Source organism: Colletotrichum abscissum (assembly GCF_030869225.1).
Source record: "Colletotrichum abscissum strain IMI 504890 chromosome Unknown Scaffold_65.1, whole genome shotgun sequence".
Lineage (NCBI taxonomy): Eukaryota > Fungi > Ascomycota > Sordariomycetes > Glomerellales > Glomerellaceae > Colletotrichum > Colletotrichum abscissum.
Window position 1 is genome coordinate 30,996 of NW_026850509.1, and position 16,644 is coordinate 47,639.

Genomic DNA, 16,644 nt, shown 5'->3' on the forward strand with positions numbered 1-16,644 from the left:
TTTCTCGCTCACCACACACACACACTCACCCGCGCAAACCCACACACACATACATACACACACTTACACAGCAATCACCCCAAACTCAGATTCCACATCGTCCTTTTCTCTACTTCACATCTCCTCCAAATCATCTCACTCAAACTCAAACTCATCCTTCCCACATTATGGCGAGTTCATCATATATCGCGCCTGAAGCCAACATGGCGCCGAGCTCCTCCTCGGAAACTGGTTTTTCAGGAGGAAGGAACGCCCTCGCTGGCCCAACTGGAGAGAATTTCAGCCAGTATCAGATTCAAATCTCCCGAAGCCCAAGCACGGAGTATGATCCGACCGGAGATGGGATCGTGGAATATTCACCTTCAGAGGACGAAGAGGAGGAAGACGACATCGAATCCTCATTCTTGTACCAAGAAAGAAGGGTTGCTGCTAGCCCATCTCCAGCAGAAAGCACACCCCCGACCGAGTACGCCGCTTCATCCAAATCCACGACTCCAGCCAAGAAGACTACCCTCAAGAAGACTCCCATAAAGGAGACTTCCATCAAGAGTACTCCGCCCAGCTCGCCTCCTACCAAGGTGAAGCTCGAACTCAAGGGAACGCCCCCGGCCCAAGCCCAACAATCCAAGAAGCGATATCTCACGGCCTCACCCCATAGGTCCCTCAAGAGTACATCGTCAAAGCCAATCCTGGTAGACTTCCACCCTCGCAACTCCAGCCTCGAGCAGATCCAGGCCCTCAGAGCGCGCCTCGACATGGGCGAGGAACTCGTCTACAAGACCCAGGTAAACCTCCTCCAGTGGCAAAACAACATCGAAGCCCAAGTCAAGGACCTAAAGGAAGAAGTCCGCGAAACTAACATCGAGACGAAGAAGCGCCAGGACAAGCTCCAAGACCAGCAGGACCAGCTCGAGGAAAAACAAGAGGTGACCGATTCCCGCAGCGCCAGAAACGAGCGCCGCCTCGCAGAGGTCGAGATCACCATCGAGGACGTCATCGGGAAGCCTCCCAACCTGCCCGGCCTCTTCCCGCCTGGACACTCGTCGTACTTTAGTGGACCGACGAGTCCCAGCCGTCTCCCCGGGGCCTGGGGCCCCCGAAGCAGCCGCAGCTCGCGCACGTCGCGTACGGGCTCGGCGGCTCCTCTTCCCAGCATCGAGATAAGCGATGCGGTGAAGAGTATCAAGCCAACCTTGGGTGGTCGCTCCAGCTACTCAGTGGATACTGCCTCTCCCCCGGATATGTCCCCTTCAATTGGTTCCAAGAGAAAGTCTGAGGACTTGGAGTCTGACGAGAAGGACGCCGAGGTCAGGGGAGCGAAGAAGCAGAAGAAGACGACTAGCAAGGCCAAAAAGCAGCCGGCGAAGAAGAATACCGCCAACACAACCAAGGCCGCACCCAAGAAGACTACCACCCCGCCGCAGTCACAGAAGCGCAAGGCGGAGGAGGATCTCGAAGCGTGCGGCAAAGACACCAGAAAGAAGGACTCAAGCGATGAGGACACCCAATCTCCTGACAATAGGCCAGCCGAGATGACTCCAAACGCTCCGCTTTACGGCGGCTGCGAGCCCATGAGCCCTTCCCCCCTTCCCAAGGAGACAGATACTGCGCCCAAGGGCCATAAGCGCAAAGCAGAAGAGGAGGTCGAAGATGACGGCAAAGATGAGGGGAAGAAGAACCGAGACAATGAATCTGGCAAGAGGCCCATCAAGAAGGTCAAGACGGTCAAGAAGTCCGGAACCGAGCCCAAACAGGCTGTTACCACATCCAAGAAGACAGATACAGTGCCCAAGGGTCAGAAGCGCAAGGCAGAAGAGGAAGTCGAAGAGGGCGGCAAAGATGAAGGAGAGAAGAATCAAGACGACTCGTCTGACAAGAGGCCCAACAAGAAGGTCAAGACGGCCAAGAAGCCCGACACCAAGCCCCAACAGACTGCCTCCACATCCAAGAAGACGACTACCAAGCCCAAGGGCTCGAGGAGCAAAGTAGAGAAGCCCCCCAAAGAGAACGACGGGAAGACGGCGAGGAAGGATGCCAAGGAGGATATCAAGGAGGTAGAGGAGAAGCCTGTCAAAGCTCCGAAGAAGAGAACTGCCAAACCAGTCAAGCCGGCAGTGCCGGGAACCAGAACTGGCCTTCGCAGTCAGAAGAAGGAGGGTGCTCCCGCTTAGGGCGCCCGGTCCGGGGTTCTAGAGTATACTATATCAGTTCGCGCCATTCTTCTTGTTGCAGAGATCCACAGAACATATTCAGTCAGCCGGCGTGGGTTAAGGACATTGGGATATCAGGAAGGCCGCCATAATTCTCATTGGTATTTGAGAGTGTTGGCCTCATGGATATCGGGACTTCAGGTTAGAAGGAAGGAGGCATCATAAATTTCAAATTTCGAGACAAAATACACGAGTTGTCAAACATTGGTGACTAGCAACCTTGTGATGATGATAAACCCAAGTCGCTTCCATATGACCATTCTAATCTACATCAGCTTGCCCTTCATGCCCAGAGAAGCCAAGTATATCCCCAAAATATCTCAGCAAAACGCTCCAAACCCCTCCATCCGCACCAGACCCCAAGAAACCCCCAGTGTCTTCGCATCTATCACTCAACAATCCCCAAAGGCCCTTAACATGAGCCGTCCCTCTCACATACGCCATGGCAAACACGGCCCGGGAATGCCCTCTCCCTTCCACGAAAGGCAATCCCCATAGCCCCTTTCTCCCCACCTCCCTCGATTCCGTCCTCGAAATCCCCATCCCCATCGCAAACAAATCGGAAAGAATCCTCGGCACAGGCGGATCAACCAACGGAACCACCCTCGCTCTTCTCTTGGCTCCATACCCAACGACACCCCTCCAGTCCCCCCTCCCCCTTCTCCGCGCACCGCTCTTCCCCATCCCCGTCCCCACCGCCTTCGCCTGCCTCCTGGACGCGATGAACCTCTGCTCCTCCCACCGCGCCCCCTCAACAACACAATAGCTCCCGCTCTCCACCTCACCCTCGTCCCACCCCTCCACCGTCTCCTCGCCCCATCCAGACCTCATCATCGACGACGTCACCGCAGCCACCGACGACCTCCCCTCCTGATCCCATCGCCCGACGGTCCTCGGACGTCTAGGATAAGGCGGCCTCGGCCTCCTCCGCCTCCTGACGTCCAGCCACCCGTCCCCGGCGTCCTTCTCCCCGCTGCCGGGTCCGTCTCTGCGGGAACGTTCGTGAGCGGTGGTGTACGTCGTCGCGCACGTCGAGGAAGTATACGTCGACATCCACGACGGGGAGTTGGTATACACCGCTGCGAAACTCGGGCCTCCGGGGGGAACGGTAAGTGTGCTTTTCTGTGTTGTTGCGGTGTCTGCTGGGGCGTCGTCTGGTGGTTGTTGGAGGATGACTTCTGGGATTGCGTCTTGCGCCATCCTAAGAAAGTTTGGTGGTGGTGTTGGTGAGGGATGAAGGGGATGTGATGGATTGAAAGAGGAAGAGGAGGAGGAGGAAGGTGACGAAGATGGAGACGAGGAGCGATCTGGAAAGCATGCGATTTCGAGAGACGATTTCCTCGTTCGCCGAGGACGAGTGTGAGGACCTGGCTGGTGTTGAAGCTGAAGCTGTCGCTGTCGCTCGCGGCATCGTTTACATGATGAGCGTTTCTTGCGTCTGCATTTCTCGCAGGGAACCTTGGTGTCCGGCGAGCAAGCGTTGACATCCTCGTCTGCTTCCTCTTCCTCTACGCTCTCCGCGTCCTCGGCGTCTTCTGCGTCGGGGAAGATATCCCAATAGACTGAATCCATCTTCCCTCCCCCTGGTGATTCCGTGAAATCGGGATGAAATTGCTTGTTTTTGCTGAAGCTCTCTCAATTGAATTGATCAAAGACCAGTATCATCCCACAGCAGACGTTGAAGTAAAAGAAACCATGTGATGTCTGGAATTCTCTCCACCCCCTCCGTCACCGTACGATGTTACGATGTTACGATATCATCCCAAAGCAGTGAGACACGCATGCATACGGTACATAAACGTTGGGGTAACAAGGCCGCATCGGAACGCGGCCGGCCGCGTCTGACACACATACAACGTAGTCCGATTCCGGCCATCACCCCTCTCCCCAAAACTCCCCGAAACTCCCGTGTGTCTGTCTCTATCTCTCTCCTGAATTAGCGGGGGAATTTTTCTTAGTAAGAAGCGTGCGTCGCGCGTGTAGGCGAGGTTCTAACTGTTTAGTAGCTGAGCCGTCGAAATTGCGCGCACTAAGATAAGGAACGAGTAGTTGGAATATGGGCGGCCTTTTTCTCCGTGTGAATACGAGACATGTGATTGAGGTAGATAGATTGCTGCTCGTATTTGGTGTACATTTGTCATAGGTGAGCTGCGATGGTGAAGGTATCGCGATCTATCCAGCCCAGGTGTGCAGTACGAAGCACTGCCGTGTAATACATCACCAAGACAATAGATGATCAACCTCATAGCATTGACTATTACGTATATCCACGTCTCCGCATTTCACCGGAGGAAAAATAACAAGAAAACCCCCTCCTTTGGAGAATCAAAAAGAAAAGGAAGGAAATATGAGGGGATAACATACTAAAGAACTCACGCCCCTGCCCGGACTTGAATAGCGCGCCCCTCAGTCAACCCGGACTCCGACTTCATGGGAGTATTTTCTTTTGTTTATCTTAACCAATTCGACCACCTCGCACGCAGCCCGACCTAAACTCGCCGACCTAGCCGAGCGCTGCTGTGCTGGCGTGAGGAATGGGTTTGAGGGGGGTACATAGCCACGGGTGCCCAAGGGCAGAAGGAGGAAAGCGATGTCGAGGTGGGATAGAGCTACCTTGATTCGAAAAAGAAACAACCAAAAGCTGCTGGGATCGGTGAGCGTTGGCATGAACGGTGTACGTTCCAATACCAAACGAAACATATCAAGGTTATCAGGATTGGCTTTGTGAGTGATGAGACAAGTAACGGGCGATATCATTTTGATCCCTTCCCAACGCCGAGCAATGCCTACGATACAATACAAAGACCCTTCTCTCATCTAGACACAGACTGATGATGTCTTCTCCTGAAGAATACGCACCTCCCTTAATCCCAATACCGAATATCCCCCTCCGCCCCCGCCGAAACAAACTTGCTCGTCTCCTGCGGATGCCACGCGACACACGTGACAGCCTGATCTCCCGCCTTGAGCTTATGATACATCTTACACGTCTTCCAGTCCCAGAAGCACACGAACCCCTGCGTATCGCCGCTCGCCAAGAACTGCCCGTCGGGGCTGACGCTGACGTCGATGGCCGTGCCGGCGTTGTTGTGGCCCCGGTACGACTTTTTGCGGTTCTGCCGGAACTTGTCGTTGGCGCCATACACAACAATCTGGTTGTCCGACGACTGGAAGGCGACGTATTTCCCGCTCGGGTGCGGCGCTGCGCGCGTCATTGGGTACATGTAGGGCTCGGCGATGTACTTGATCGGGACTGGGATGTTGTAGTCCCAGGCGCGGAGGGACTTGTCGTCTGATGTCGTCATGAAGCGGCGGCCTTCGTCGACGAATGTGATTGTGTTGATGGCGGCGAGATGGTGGTCTTGCAAGTGTTAGTACATCATGTTTACTCTCCGATGAAAAGGGGGAAGACCAAGGGGACTCACCATATTCTTGCACAATCTCGTTGCCGGCGCGCGTATCCCACTGCACAATCTTCTTGTCCGACATACCCGCCACAAACTCGTGAGCGTGCTCCGCCGACGGGTTAAACCGCACCACATGCGGCGTCTTGCCCGTCGAGAACCGGCTCAGACACGTGCCCGTCTCCGTGTCCCACAGCTTAATCTGCCGATCAAAGCTCGCCGACAAGAACCGCGTGCCGTCGCTGTTGAACGTCGCGTCCGACACCGCCTTGGCGTGGCCCGAAAACGTCCGCAGCAGCGACCGCTCGTGATAGACGTCCCAAATCTTGACCGTGCTGTCCGCCGAGGCAGACAACAACAAGTGTCCTGACCCGGGGAAGAACCGCAGCGCCGTGACGGCTTTCGTGTGGTCCTTCCACGCGTGGATCTGCTTCTTGGGGATGTAATTCGTCACGCTGCCGGCCTCCTTGCGCAGGTCGACGTCGAGGTCCTGCGGGACGTGCATGTACGTCCGGCCCTGGTAATCCGTCTCCTCGGCGCCGTGGAACGTTGTCGTCTCCTCGCCCATGGCCTCCACCTCCTTCCTCCGCGCCAGCGCCGCCTCGGGCGCGCGCAGCACCGTCCCACTCTCCACCACGTCGTCGTCCTCGCCGTCGTCCGTCACCTCCTCGTACTCCTCGTCGCTGGCCAGCGCCTCGCCCTCGCCGACGACTTCGTACTCTTCGCGACGGTACCGCGCCCAGGGGCCCAGGTACGCACCGTCACCTTCAACGATCGTCGCGTCGCCTTTGCCCTCGCGACCGGACCGTATCCGCGCGTTCTCCTCTTTCACGGCCGCGCCCGTCTGGTACTCTCGTTCGGGCCCGCCTTTCCGCTCGACGGCGCGGTGTTTGCTGCGGAAGGTGTGTTCTGAAATGCACGTCTCCTCCGCCCGGCCGGTGAGAACGTTCTTGCGCTTCAGCGTCATGGCGGATTCGTCTTTAAAGGGGTTCGCGGGGCCGACGCGCGGTCGGGCCAGGTCTTCGCCGGTGTAGGGGACGACTGCGTGATCGGGCTCGGCTTCTTGCCGCACGACGAGCGCATCCTGGGGCGCCATGTTGGGCGGGTAGTCTCCGAAGCCCGACATCTTGGGTGCTGTCGTCTCGTCCGTCGCGAGAGATTTGAACAGTGAGTGGGTGGGTTTTGCTGGTGTCGCAGAATCGCAATGTTTGGTCGCAACTGGCCGCTGGTGTTCCTGGTCGTGGCAGCAAAAAGTTGGTGTCACGTGATCTGATGTCAGGATTTGAATTTGGGGAGCTACCCTTGGGATCTGCGGTTTCCGACCTCGAAGCTCAGGTTCCAGGCGCAAACAGGCGTACGGAAAGCTTGGGCAGCTTTTGGTACCACATACACACCAAACTCACACTCAAGGGTGTCTGAAAGTAAGGTAACAGCCGCGTTGAAAAAGTTTAGTTTGGGGCAGTAAGTCAACAAGCTTCAAAGAAAGAGACATTCAGAAGATCTGTCATTACTCAATTATCGCAACCCGCCGCTCCCAGGACCAGCCGGCCTGGTAGCAACATAAAGTAAACAGCTAGGTATTTGGTCTTTCGCATCGTAACCCGTCTCCCGCCCGTTTCGTTCCTTCATGCCCTCCTCCACCATGTGCTTGTGTGTCGTATTCCGTTTTCTCTTTCCCATTCATCATCATCAGAATCCAAGCAGAGACACCTATGTCTGCCCGTAACTCCGGGACACCATATCTGTCAGCTGTCGTTTCTCCTTTTGACACCCCGCATTGCTGGTATCATGACTCCCCTCCATGTCTAGCGGTTGCCCGCCCGAAACCTCTCCCTCCCTCTTGGATAGTAGCTCCGGATGGTGCATCGTTTTAGAGGATGGCAGCGCATCGGCGTGTACGTTTGGTTCGTTCTTGTCCACGTGGCATGGTATCTATATACTGGAATCCGTCCTGTGTGTTGTGCGCAGGGCAGAGTTCACCGTTTAAGAGGACTCGTCGCGGATGAGGGCGACAATCATGCTGTAGAGGTAGAAGAAGAACATGATCAGGTGGAAGCCGAGCTTCACAAATGATTCCTGCGCGAGTTTGTCAGACACGAGCTAGCTAGAGCTAAGGTGTGTTGCGGCTCTTACCTTCTTGTGGACATTCAGCTTGCGGAAGATCTCGGTAGCATCCAACAAGTGGGTGTTGTCGACAATCCTAGGGTCAAGTCAGCTCTCTCGAGTTCTGCCACCTCCAGGCGAGTCACATGGGGGAACATACTTCTTGACATTGTAGGCTACGAGCGGCAGGTTCAGGATCAAAGGTACCCAGTATCCATTGATCAGGAACATAAAGGTCAGGAATCCATGGACGGCAGCTTCGGGGATGATGTAGGTGTTGAGGCGGTTGCAGAGGTCAATGGGGTTGATGTAGTCGCTGTAAGAGTAGGCATGTTAGCATACAATTGCAAGAGATCATGGGATGACAGCTATATCGCGTCCGCCCGCTCCGCAGCATGCAGCACGGTCTAGCCTCGAGCTCGTCTGAGCACGGAAGAAAGAAGCTGGCGTGCGCCGTGCAGCATGCCGCAGCAGCAGCAGCAGCAGCAGCAGCAGCGAGGCGGGAAGGAGATGGGTGGATAAGACGAAGGATAACGTACCATTCCAGATCGCTGTACATGATGGTGAAGAAGACTTGAAGGAAGAGGTTGACGGCGTTTATCAGCACCGCGAAGAGGTATAACCACGCTTCGCCGGACATCTTGACGGAAAGTTGGCAGCGAGCTGCGCTAGTTGGATATGTTTAGATGGAAAGGGAGGATAGAGAGATTTGCGACAACAGCAGCTGTTTCGAGTGCAGTTGCTATTCGTGGGTTTTGGCGGCGTTGAAGCTTGGTTTTTGGCTCGCGAGGCTACTTGGAGCTTGTATGCGTGCGTGCGGGCAGGTGGAATGCTTCGACGTCACTGGGGTGATGTAGGAGGAGGGATGGATGAGCGCAGATGGAGCTCTGTCTCTGTGTCTGCGTATGCGGCGACGGTATCTGTAGGTAGATGGATGGATGGCAGGGTTTGGCTGCGTGTCTAGGTGGCAAGCAGACGTGTCTCTTGGTCAGGCAGCTATGAGGTGAGAAGTTGTGCGGTTGAAAAGAGGTGGAGGATGTTCAGCACGTGGGTTGAGAGAGACAAAGTTGGAAGAGCGAGGTGAAGTGGTGAAGAGAGTTTCCGTTGGTTCGGTGGTTCTTTGGTCTGGCCCGTCGGGGTAGCGTTGGGTTGCGTAGCGAGCGACAGGGAGCCACTAGTCGAGTCGTGGAAAATCGGGAGGGTGGGTTACGGGGCTTGGGAAACCTCTGATGATGAAAGAGGCTCGCTGCTCCACGCCGCGCTGTGCGATTCTTTCACCCGCGGGCACTGATTAGGTATCTTTGTTCAGGTCTCCAACAGCGCCGTGGGCCACGGGGGACTGGCCCCTCCAGGGCTCCCCTCTCTCCCCGCCAGCCCAGCCCAGCCCACCTCAATCAGTCCGTGCTGCTGTTCAGTGCTGGGAGAAAGGGCTCAGATAGGCCCCCGGAAAACCCTGACAGGCTTAGCGCCACTCCACTTTCCACCCATCTGAGCCTCTGAGCTTCTGCCAGCTGCGTCAGCAATAAACAGTACGTACCGCTTCCATTGGCATCTCCAAGCCAGCGCAATACGCAGTAAGTAAGGCAAGCTTCTTTATCATTTTGCGCTCAATACGCAAATTCTATCTCTCTATACGGCTTAGGAGAGCTCTGGGCTATGAAGAAATCCCAGATCCTGTATCGTCGTCTTACCCACCGCCAGTGGTCCAATTACCTACCTGCGCGACCCCTCTTGCACTGTTCGGTGAGGCTTGTCCGCCGGGCAAAGTGCGAAAGTGGCGGCGGGGTGGAAAGCTATCGCAACATCTCCACCGGGTGGCTGGGAAGAGCCAGGTTCAACCTCAATCCCCCCTCTATCTCGCCTGTCTCTCAGTAAAGGGCAATTTCAGAATCCAAGCATTGCTATCACGTGAATACCTGCCTCTGCAAGACATAATGCGAGCTTTCCACGACTTGCTGGTTTGCGCAAGTACTGTACTGCTTACGGATTGTACTGAACAGAACCGATGCGATACCGGGCATTTGATAATCGCGGGGTCGAGAAATACATACACAGTAGACCTCATCATGACGGCGATTCAGCATGTCCCCAGCACAACCCTTTGCCCATGACAGCTGTCGTCTCCAGTCGCACGGGACAGGGTACTCTCGGACCGACTCTTGTGGTCTTGTGGTGGCAGACGGCTGTGGCACACTCACGTAGCGTCCTCTCAGCATACTCAACTTTTGATGTTTTTGATATTCGACGCCCCTTGTCCCCATCGCGCCGATTGCTTTTGTTTTCGTGGCACTTTGTTATGGCATCACCCCCTAAACACCGTGTATGCCAGAGCAATGCCTGCTCACATATCATGCTCTCATCCCAGCGTCCGCTCGCCACGTATTCCGCCCTCTTCAATTCTCACTCAACGCCTCTCGTACTTCTACACCGTGCTCGCTTATACCCCGTGTCCCATGCCAATGTTATCAATTATGCGGTGGTCTCCTTCTCTTCGCCGTTCGTTCCGGGCATCGGCACCTTGCCGCCAGGCGACGTGGCCGTTCTAGCTGTGAGGACCTCGACTCCGTCCTCAGTCACAAGAAGAGTGTGCTCTGTTCGTTCCTGTTAGCTGCCATTCCATTCTTCTTCTTAATGGCCTTCCACAGCATCGTGGAGAACATGCGCAAAACAAAAACATCACTCACCAAATTGCGCAGTTTTCTTGCCATCAATCGTCGTGCTCGTCCAGTTGTCGGGCCAAGTGACATCGCGGTACTTGCCCAGCGCAATCATGGGCTCGATAGTAAACGTCATGCCGGGCTTGCACTCGCCCACCGTCTTGTTCTTGGCGTAGTGGGGGACGTTGGGCGGGCAGTGGAACAGCGAGTTGATGCCGTGGCCACAGTACGTGCGGATGACGCTGCAGTTCCTCTCCTTAGCAATCTTTTCGATAATGTTGCCAAACTCGCGGATGAGCGTGCCGGGCTTGACGGCAGCGATGGCGGCGTCGAGACAGTCGCGGGAAGCTTCCACGACGCGGACCGCGTCCGGGTCGGCCTTGGCGCGGTCGCCGACGTAGTACGTCTCGTTGAGGTCGCCGTGGTAGCCCTCGAAGAAGAGGGTGACGTCGATGTTGAGGATGTCGCCGTCGAGGAGCACGCGCTGGTCGGGGATACCGTGGCAGATGACCTCGTTGAGGGATGTGCATACGGACTTGGGGAAGTGGTTGTAGTTCAGGGGCGACGGGTAGGCCTGCGGTTTGGTCTGGTTAGCTCCTTTGCTCCTTCTTCTCCTGCCCGACGCGCACGATATGCACCCAGAGTGAGACCTACGTTGCGCTCTATGCAGGCCTTGTGGACAATCTCGTCAATGTAATCCGTCGTGATGCCGGGCTTGACGGCGGCGGCGGCAATGTCGAGAACCTCACGCGCCAGGCGGCAGACCTTGCGCATGCCGGCGATTCCCTTGGCGTCCAGTATGTCGACCTTGTTCCTGTTCAGGATGCTTCTCGGATACTTGGGAATACCATCCTTCCACCAGTCGGGGTGGGGGATGTGCTTGGGGACGGTACGGCGTTCGGACAGAGGGTAGACGGGTCGGAGGGGTCCGGTGAAGGGGTACGTCGGGAAGGGGTTGAATACACCTGTCTCTGGATCTGGTTTAGAGACGACCTTTGGCGGGAGGACATGGTGAAGTATACTCTGTTCAGACTTGTGCATGGACTTGTGGTTTCCCTGCGATTGGAGGTCAGCGGGAATGGTTTGTAATATGAGGTCAGTGGCAATAGCGAAACATACCCAGTTCTTCTTGAAGCAGTCCTGCGAGCAGAAGAAGCTGCCCTTGATTCCGAGCTTCAAGCAGGTCGGGCACTGAAGGGTGCCAGCCTCGTTGGGGCAGTCGACGCCGAGGCACATCTTCTTCGCGGGAGGTTCAGTCATGGTGGGCGGTGGTGGAGGGGTACAACAAGTAGATATGCGACTAGGTGAGTTCGAGCACGGAAGGTATTCCCTAGTGACTCGAAAGAAGAAGAGGCTAAAGATTGCTCGACGATGATCGACGAGTGGAGGAGTGAAAGAGCGAGGACCCTGGAATTGGAGCAGGGTTCGGACAGACGAGGCGGCGGCGCAGTTTCTCAAACACACGCCCTAAATTTGACGATTCGGCTACGAACGAACAAAAAGTGACCTGACGAAAGAAATATTTCCAAGCCCGTATCCGTCCCACGCTCTGTGATAGGCGCTTGTGCGTGGCTCCCCGCAGCCACCACGCTGCTCTGCAATCTGCACAGGGCAGCTGTAAGTACTTTTTTTCCACCTGCGGTTCAATCTCGGGGCTGATAACGGTGGCTATCGATAAGGATAAGACATAGAAGCGATTGAGTTCCAATGTAAGCCACTCCCATCCAGATGCGCCACGGCCAGGGTCCAGGGACTTCATCCCACCTTGACTTAAGGCACCTTAGGTAAGGTAAACGACTTGTAAGAAACCTGGAATAAAGAAAAAGTTTCTGAGCGGAGCTTCCCTTGTCGGAGCTTCCGGGGAATACCCGCGAGCCGAACACCACCGAGCAGCGACCGAATCCGACTTGCGCCGCTCTGCGCTCTATGCTCAAGGCATCGGGGGGTTGGAAACACAGCGAACCTTGACCTTAGTTGAGAAAAAAAGTCGTTGACGCCTGTTCCCCTTCAATCCTCTCATCCGGCCGGCTTGACCCGCCCAAGGGTCGAATCATCATGCGGGTTCTCTGAATTCAAGTTCTCTCTCTCACGCCACTATTACATGCGAACCTTTCTCCAAATTCCCTCTCACATGTCATGAAGCTGGCGAGAAAAGACACAAATAAACCAGTAAACTTATCATCCAAACGAACATGGCTAAGAACCAAAAGGTCGTCGTGGTCGGCGCCGGCCCCGTCGGCTCTTTGGCTGCGCTCTATGCAGCACAGCGCGGGTACGAGGTTGAGATCTACGAGTTGAGAGCCGGTAAGTTTGCTTGTCGCTTTTCTTTTTCCGTTTGGCAAAGTCTCTTGTTCCCGCCCGGCTCAGCGCGCCGTTGAAGATCATGGATCCTGCCCCTCGTCTGCCCCACCAATTGCCGCATTCAATAGTCTTGTTTGCCATGATGTGATGTCCCGTTGGTGGATGCGATGCAGATAAGGTCGTGTTTGTTTGCTTCTCTCTCTGCCTTATCTGGGGATCCTGATCTCGGCAACTCTGTGGATTGACGCCATTATCAATCGCCAGCAACAACATAACAACACAACTATCTACTACTAGTTGATATGAGTTTGAATACAGACTAACAGTCACAACCATGTAGACCTCAGAGACCCCACAACAACTCTCTTAAACTTCACCCGTTCCATCAACTTGGCGCTTTCCGAGCGCGGCATCAACGCCATGCGCAATGCTGGCCAACCAAAGTTACTGGAACATGTCTTTGGCGCCACCATTCCTATGCGGGGGCGCATGATCCACGGCAGGACCCCGAAAGGTGATCTGTACGAGGCTTCGCAGGACTATGATGTCCACGGTAGAGTGAGTCAACTGAGCCCGGTCTCATCCCGGATGCCAGCCATATCAACCTGACGCTGATCGTTATGCAAGGCCATCTATGCTGTGGACCGCGCCGGCTTGAACAAGCGCATGCTCGACATCCTCGAAGAGATGCCAAACGTCAAGTTCTTCTTCAGCCACAAGCTCACTGGCGCAGACTTCAAGAAGTGCAAGGCTTGGTTCGAGGACATGACGTCCGGGTCGGCTACCGGCCGCGCCAAAGAGATTGAAATTGACTTCGACTTTATGATTGGTGCCGATGGCGCGCACTCCGCCGTCAGATATCACCTGATGAAGTTTGCTCAGATGAACTACAAGCAAGAGTACATCGACACCCTCTGGTGCGAGTTCCAGATCAAGCCTGCCAAAGCTTCCTCACCGGACAGCAAGTCGCAATTCAGAATCTCACCAAACCATCTGCATATCTGGCCTGGCAAGGAGTTTATGTTCATCGCCATACCCAGTGATGTGAGTATCTCTCGAACATGCTTCTGTGCACCCGACTGACAAGATACCAGGACGGCTCCTTTACCTGCACGCTATTCCTCCCTAACAACCAAACAGAGGCTCTTGAACAAGACCCGTCAAGTCTACCAGCCTTCTTCGACAAGCACTTCCCGGGTGTAACAGACCTAATTCCAGCCGAAGACCTCATCGAGTCCTTCAAGCGGAACCCCCACCTGCCCCTGATCAGCATCAAGTGCAGCCCCCACCACTACGACGCCTCCGCCGTCCTCGTCGGCGACGCCGCGCACGCAATGGTCCCCTTCTACGGTCAGGGCATGAACGCGGGCCTGGAAGACGTCCGCATCCTCTTCTCCATCCTCGACAAGCACCGCCGGCTGGCGGAGGCCCAAGCCAACGACCCGTCAGGAAGCCGAGCAGACGCCGCGGACACCTACGCGGCCGTCGCCTACCACCGCGGCGCGGCGCTGGCCGAGTACACGGCGAACCGCGTGCCCGACGCGCACTCCATCAACGACCTGGCGCTGCAAAACTACGTCGAGATGCGCGCCTCGGTGCTCTCGCCGCGCTACCGCCTGCGCAAGTGGCTGGAGGAGAAAATGTCGGTGTACGCTCCTGGGCTGGGATGGCAGACCAAGTACTCGCGTGTCAGCTTCGGCAACGAGCGATACTCTGAGGTCGTGGCTAAGAGCGACCACCAGGGCCAGGTGCTGATGAAGACTTTTGAGGCGCTGGTGTGCAGTCCGCTCGTTGTCGGGGCCGTGTTCTTGTGGTGGAAGAGGCCGCGGGTTGTTGTTGGTGCTGTGCAGGGGGTTTTGCGGTATTTGCTGCGGGCGACGGAGGCGTGAGGTGTGATGTGACGTGATGACTCCCTACTTGGAGGGTTGAATTTCTGTAGACTGTACTACCAACTTCAAGACTTCAAATACAATATACCCGCCGTATGGCTGAACCGCTCTTAATAGGAGAATCTGGCAAATCACAACTTATCAGTGACCTAGCTTGACGGTGATTTACCTTCTCTCGTCACACTCTCAGGAGGGTGAACAATGTGAGAGTGAAGTTTGGCTCCAAGGTTTGCCATGTTGCGAGACTTGAAAACTAAGCGCAGTCACTGGTACAGCACACTTTCAAAATTACAATCTTTGACTGTCCTGGAGGCTTCCTGCTCTCCTCTCAATGAATCACTTTGTGCTTGAGTAACCCGGGATAAGATATATCATTATTCAGAACCACTAGGGCTTGATCTGGCAAACATCAAGACGACATCAAATCGCGCTTACAGTCTCCGATGAACATGAAGCCTTTAGCTTGACACAAATCCAGAAACAGAGGCTTCATCAGTTAAATCTAGAGGCCCTACCCATTTTTGAATTTACAATACTCTTCCAGAGTCCAGGATCTAAGCGCCAACTATGGAGTAACTACGTGCATGTTTGAACTCGCCGGTGATACTAATCAGTATTCAACTCCATCCAGCCCCTTGTACAACTGCCACCTGTACTCCTCAGACGGCACATTAAATCTCGCCTTCAGATCCATCTTGGCAATCTTGTCCATGTCCTCCCCGTCCAGCAGGAAATCCGACTCGAGGTTCTCCTTAATCTGCCACTCGATGACGCTCTTGGGGATCACGGACCGTCCGCTGTTGACGCCCCACGCGAGGGCGACCTGCACGGGGGTCTTGCCGTGCTTCTTCGCGATCTCAGCGAGCGTCGGGTGGTCGATGACGCGGGCCATGTGCGAGGCCTCCTTGGACCACGAGACCTCCCGGTAGAACGAGTTTTGGTTGCCGAGGGGCGAGAAGTGCGTCATGTGGATGCCGTTTGCGCGTTGCCAATCGACGAAGGACTTTTGTTGGAGGTAGGGGTGGAGTTCCATCTGGTGGACGGCGGGAACCTGGGTTTCGTTGTAGTTAGCTCACACTCTTATGCCCCTATTCTCATCCTCTTCTCTTCTTCTCTCGAGACTGAGTAAAACGTACCACTGATCCCTTGTCAATAAGTGTCTGCACCTCGTCTTTGCTAAAGTTGCTGACGCCAATGGCCTTGGTCTTGCCCGTCTTGAGCAGCGCCTCCATCGCCTTCCAGGTATCGACAAACGTCGTCTTGCCCATAATCATCTTGCCATCCGCGCCCTTGGGGAAGCGGTCCTCGCCCCTTTGGAACGTGCAAGGGTAGTGCATCAGGAAAAGGTCCACATAGGGGGTGTCGAGGTCCTTGAGGGAGGCGTCGAGGGCGGCCTCGACGTCGTCTGGGTGGTGCGAGTTGCACCACAGCTTGGTGCCCAGGAAGATTTCCTCGCGCGGGACGCCGCTGGCTTTGATGCCCTTGCCGACTTGGATTTCAGTGTCGTAACTATGGGACACAGAAACTTAGCTTCAATTTTGTCTGGTTGGTGATCAAGCTAGGATGGACGGGGATACTTACACTCTCGCGGTATCAATGTGACGGAATCCGACTTTCAGCGCCGTCTTCACGGCTTCCTCCTGCGCATCGGCGTCTTGGAACGTTCCGAAGCCAATGGCGGGGATCTTTGCGCCAGTGTTGAGCTCCCATTGCACCGAGCGAGTTGTGACGCTTCTGACTTGCTGCTTGGGCAGCGCGGCCTGCACCGCCGGCAACAGGCGAGATCTAAGCAAGTTGGCGTTCATTTTGTGGTTTTCGATCTCCTTGTCTCTGGGGTATCTAGGTATGAGAATGACAAGAGAGTGACGGGTTTAGTTGATTGAAAGAAAGCAAGCAAATCCTCACGTCGACTTCTTAATACATATCCAGAGACCCTGACCGCAGATGGCAAGCAGGGGTAGCTCTTTTAGCTCAGTGATCCAAAAGTCGAGCTAGCAATTGCCACCAGCTCAAGAATTGATTCGTGTCTATGAACTTGACATTTCGGCCGACTCGAGGGTCCCTTCTGACACGGAAGCAT

At 55.3% G+C, this 16,644-nt stretch overlaps 7 protein-coding genes across 7 annotated transcripts; 2 read left to right on the forward strand and 5 right to left on the reverse strand.

Moving 5' to 3' along the window:
* Positions 1-167: 167 nt before the first annotated feature.
* Positions 168-2,171, forward strand: CABS01_15301 (uncharacterized protein; the record flags this gene model as incomplete). Its single annotated transcript, XM_060548636.1, has 1 exon — positions 168-2,171. The coding sequence occupies one exon, from the start codon at positions 168-170 to the stop codon at positions 2,169-2,171; it is 2,004 nt and encodes a 667-aa protein (XP_060391903.1).
* Positions 2,172-2,305: 134 nt separating this feature from the next.
* On the reverse strand, positions 2,306-3,782 carry CABS01_15302 (uncharacterized protein; the record flags this gene model as incomplete). Its single annotated transcript, XM_060548637.1, has 2 exons — positions 2,306-2,345; positions 2,839-3,782. The coding sequence occupies 2 exons, from the start codon at positions 3,780-3,782 to the stop codon at positions 2,306-2,308; spliced, it is 984 nt and encodes a 327-aa protein (XP_060391904.1).
* A 1,292-nt stretch (positions 3,783-5,074) lies between these two features.
* CABS01_15303 (WD repeat domain-containing protein) lies at positions 5,075-6,740 on the reverse strand (the record flags this gene model as incomplete). The annotated part of the gene is made up of 2 exons (XM_060548638.1): positions 5,075-5,571; positions 5,636-6,740. The coding sequence occupies 2 exons, from the start codon at positions 6,738-6,740 to the stop codon at positions 5,075-5,077; spliced, it is 1,602 nt and encodes a 533-aa protein (XP_060391905.1).
* An 857-nt stretch (positions 6,741-7,597) lies between these two features.
* CABS01_15304 (cornichon protein) lies at positions 7,598-8,357 on the reverse strand (the record flags this gene model as incomplete). The annotated part of the gene is made up of 4 exons (XM_060548639.1): positions 7,598-7,690; positions 7,748-7,814; positions 7,878-8,033; positions 8,257-8,357. 4 exons carry the CDS (start codon positions 8,355-8,357, stop codon positions 7,598-7,600), a joined length of 417 nt encoding a protein of 138 aa, XP_060391906.1.
* Positions 8,358-10,186: 1,829 nt separating this feature from the next.
* Positions 10,187-11,634, reverse strand: CABS01_15305 (methionine aminopeptidase; the record flags this gene model as incomplete). The annotated part of the gene is made up of 4 exons (XM_060548640.1): positions 10,187-10,308; positions 10,402-10,948; positions 11,029-11,430; positions 11,494-11,634. The coding sequence occupies 4 exons, from the start codon at positions 11,632-11,634 to the stop codon at positions 10,187-10,189; spliced, it is 1,212 nt and encodes a 403-aa protein (XP_060391907.1).
* Positions 11,635-12,566: 932 nt separating this feature from the next.
* Positions 12,567-14,564, forward strand: CABS01_15306 (kynurenine 3-monooxygenase; the record flags this gene model as incomplete). The annotated part of the gene is made up of 4 exons (XM_060548641.1): positions 12,567-12,678; positions 13,016-13,233; positions 13,303-13,719; positions 13,770-14,564. 4 exons carry the CDS (start codon positions 12,567-12,569, stop codon positions 14,562-14,564), a joined length of 1,542 nt encoding a protein of 513 aa, XP_060391908.1.
* A 610-nt stretch (positions 14,565-15,174) lies between these two features.
* CABS01_15307 (aldehyde reductase) lies at positions 15,175-16,369 on the reverse strand (the record flags this gene model as incomplete). The annotated part of the gene is made up of 3 exons (XM_060548642.1): positions 15,175-15,615; positions 15,701-16,073; positions 16,146-16,369. 3 exons carry the CDS (start codon positions 16,367-16,369, stop codon positions 15,175-15,177), a joined length of 1,038 nt encoding a protein of 345 aa, XP_060391909.1.
* Positions 16,370-16,644: the final 275 nt, after the last annotated feature.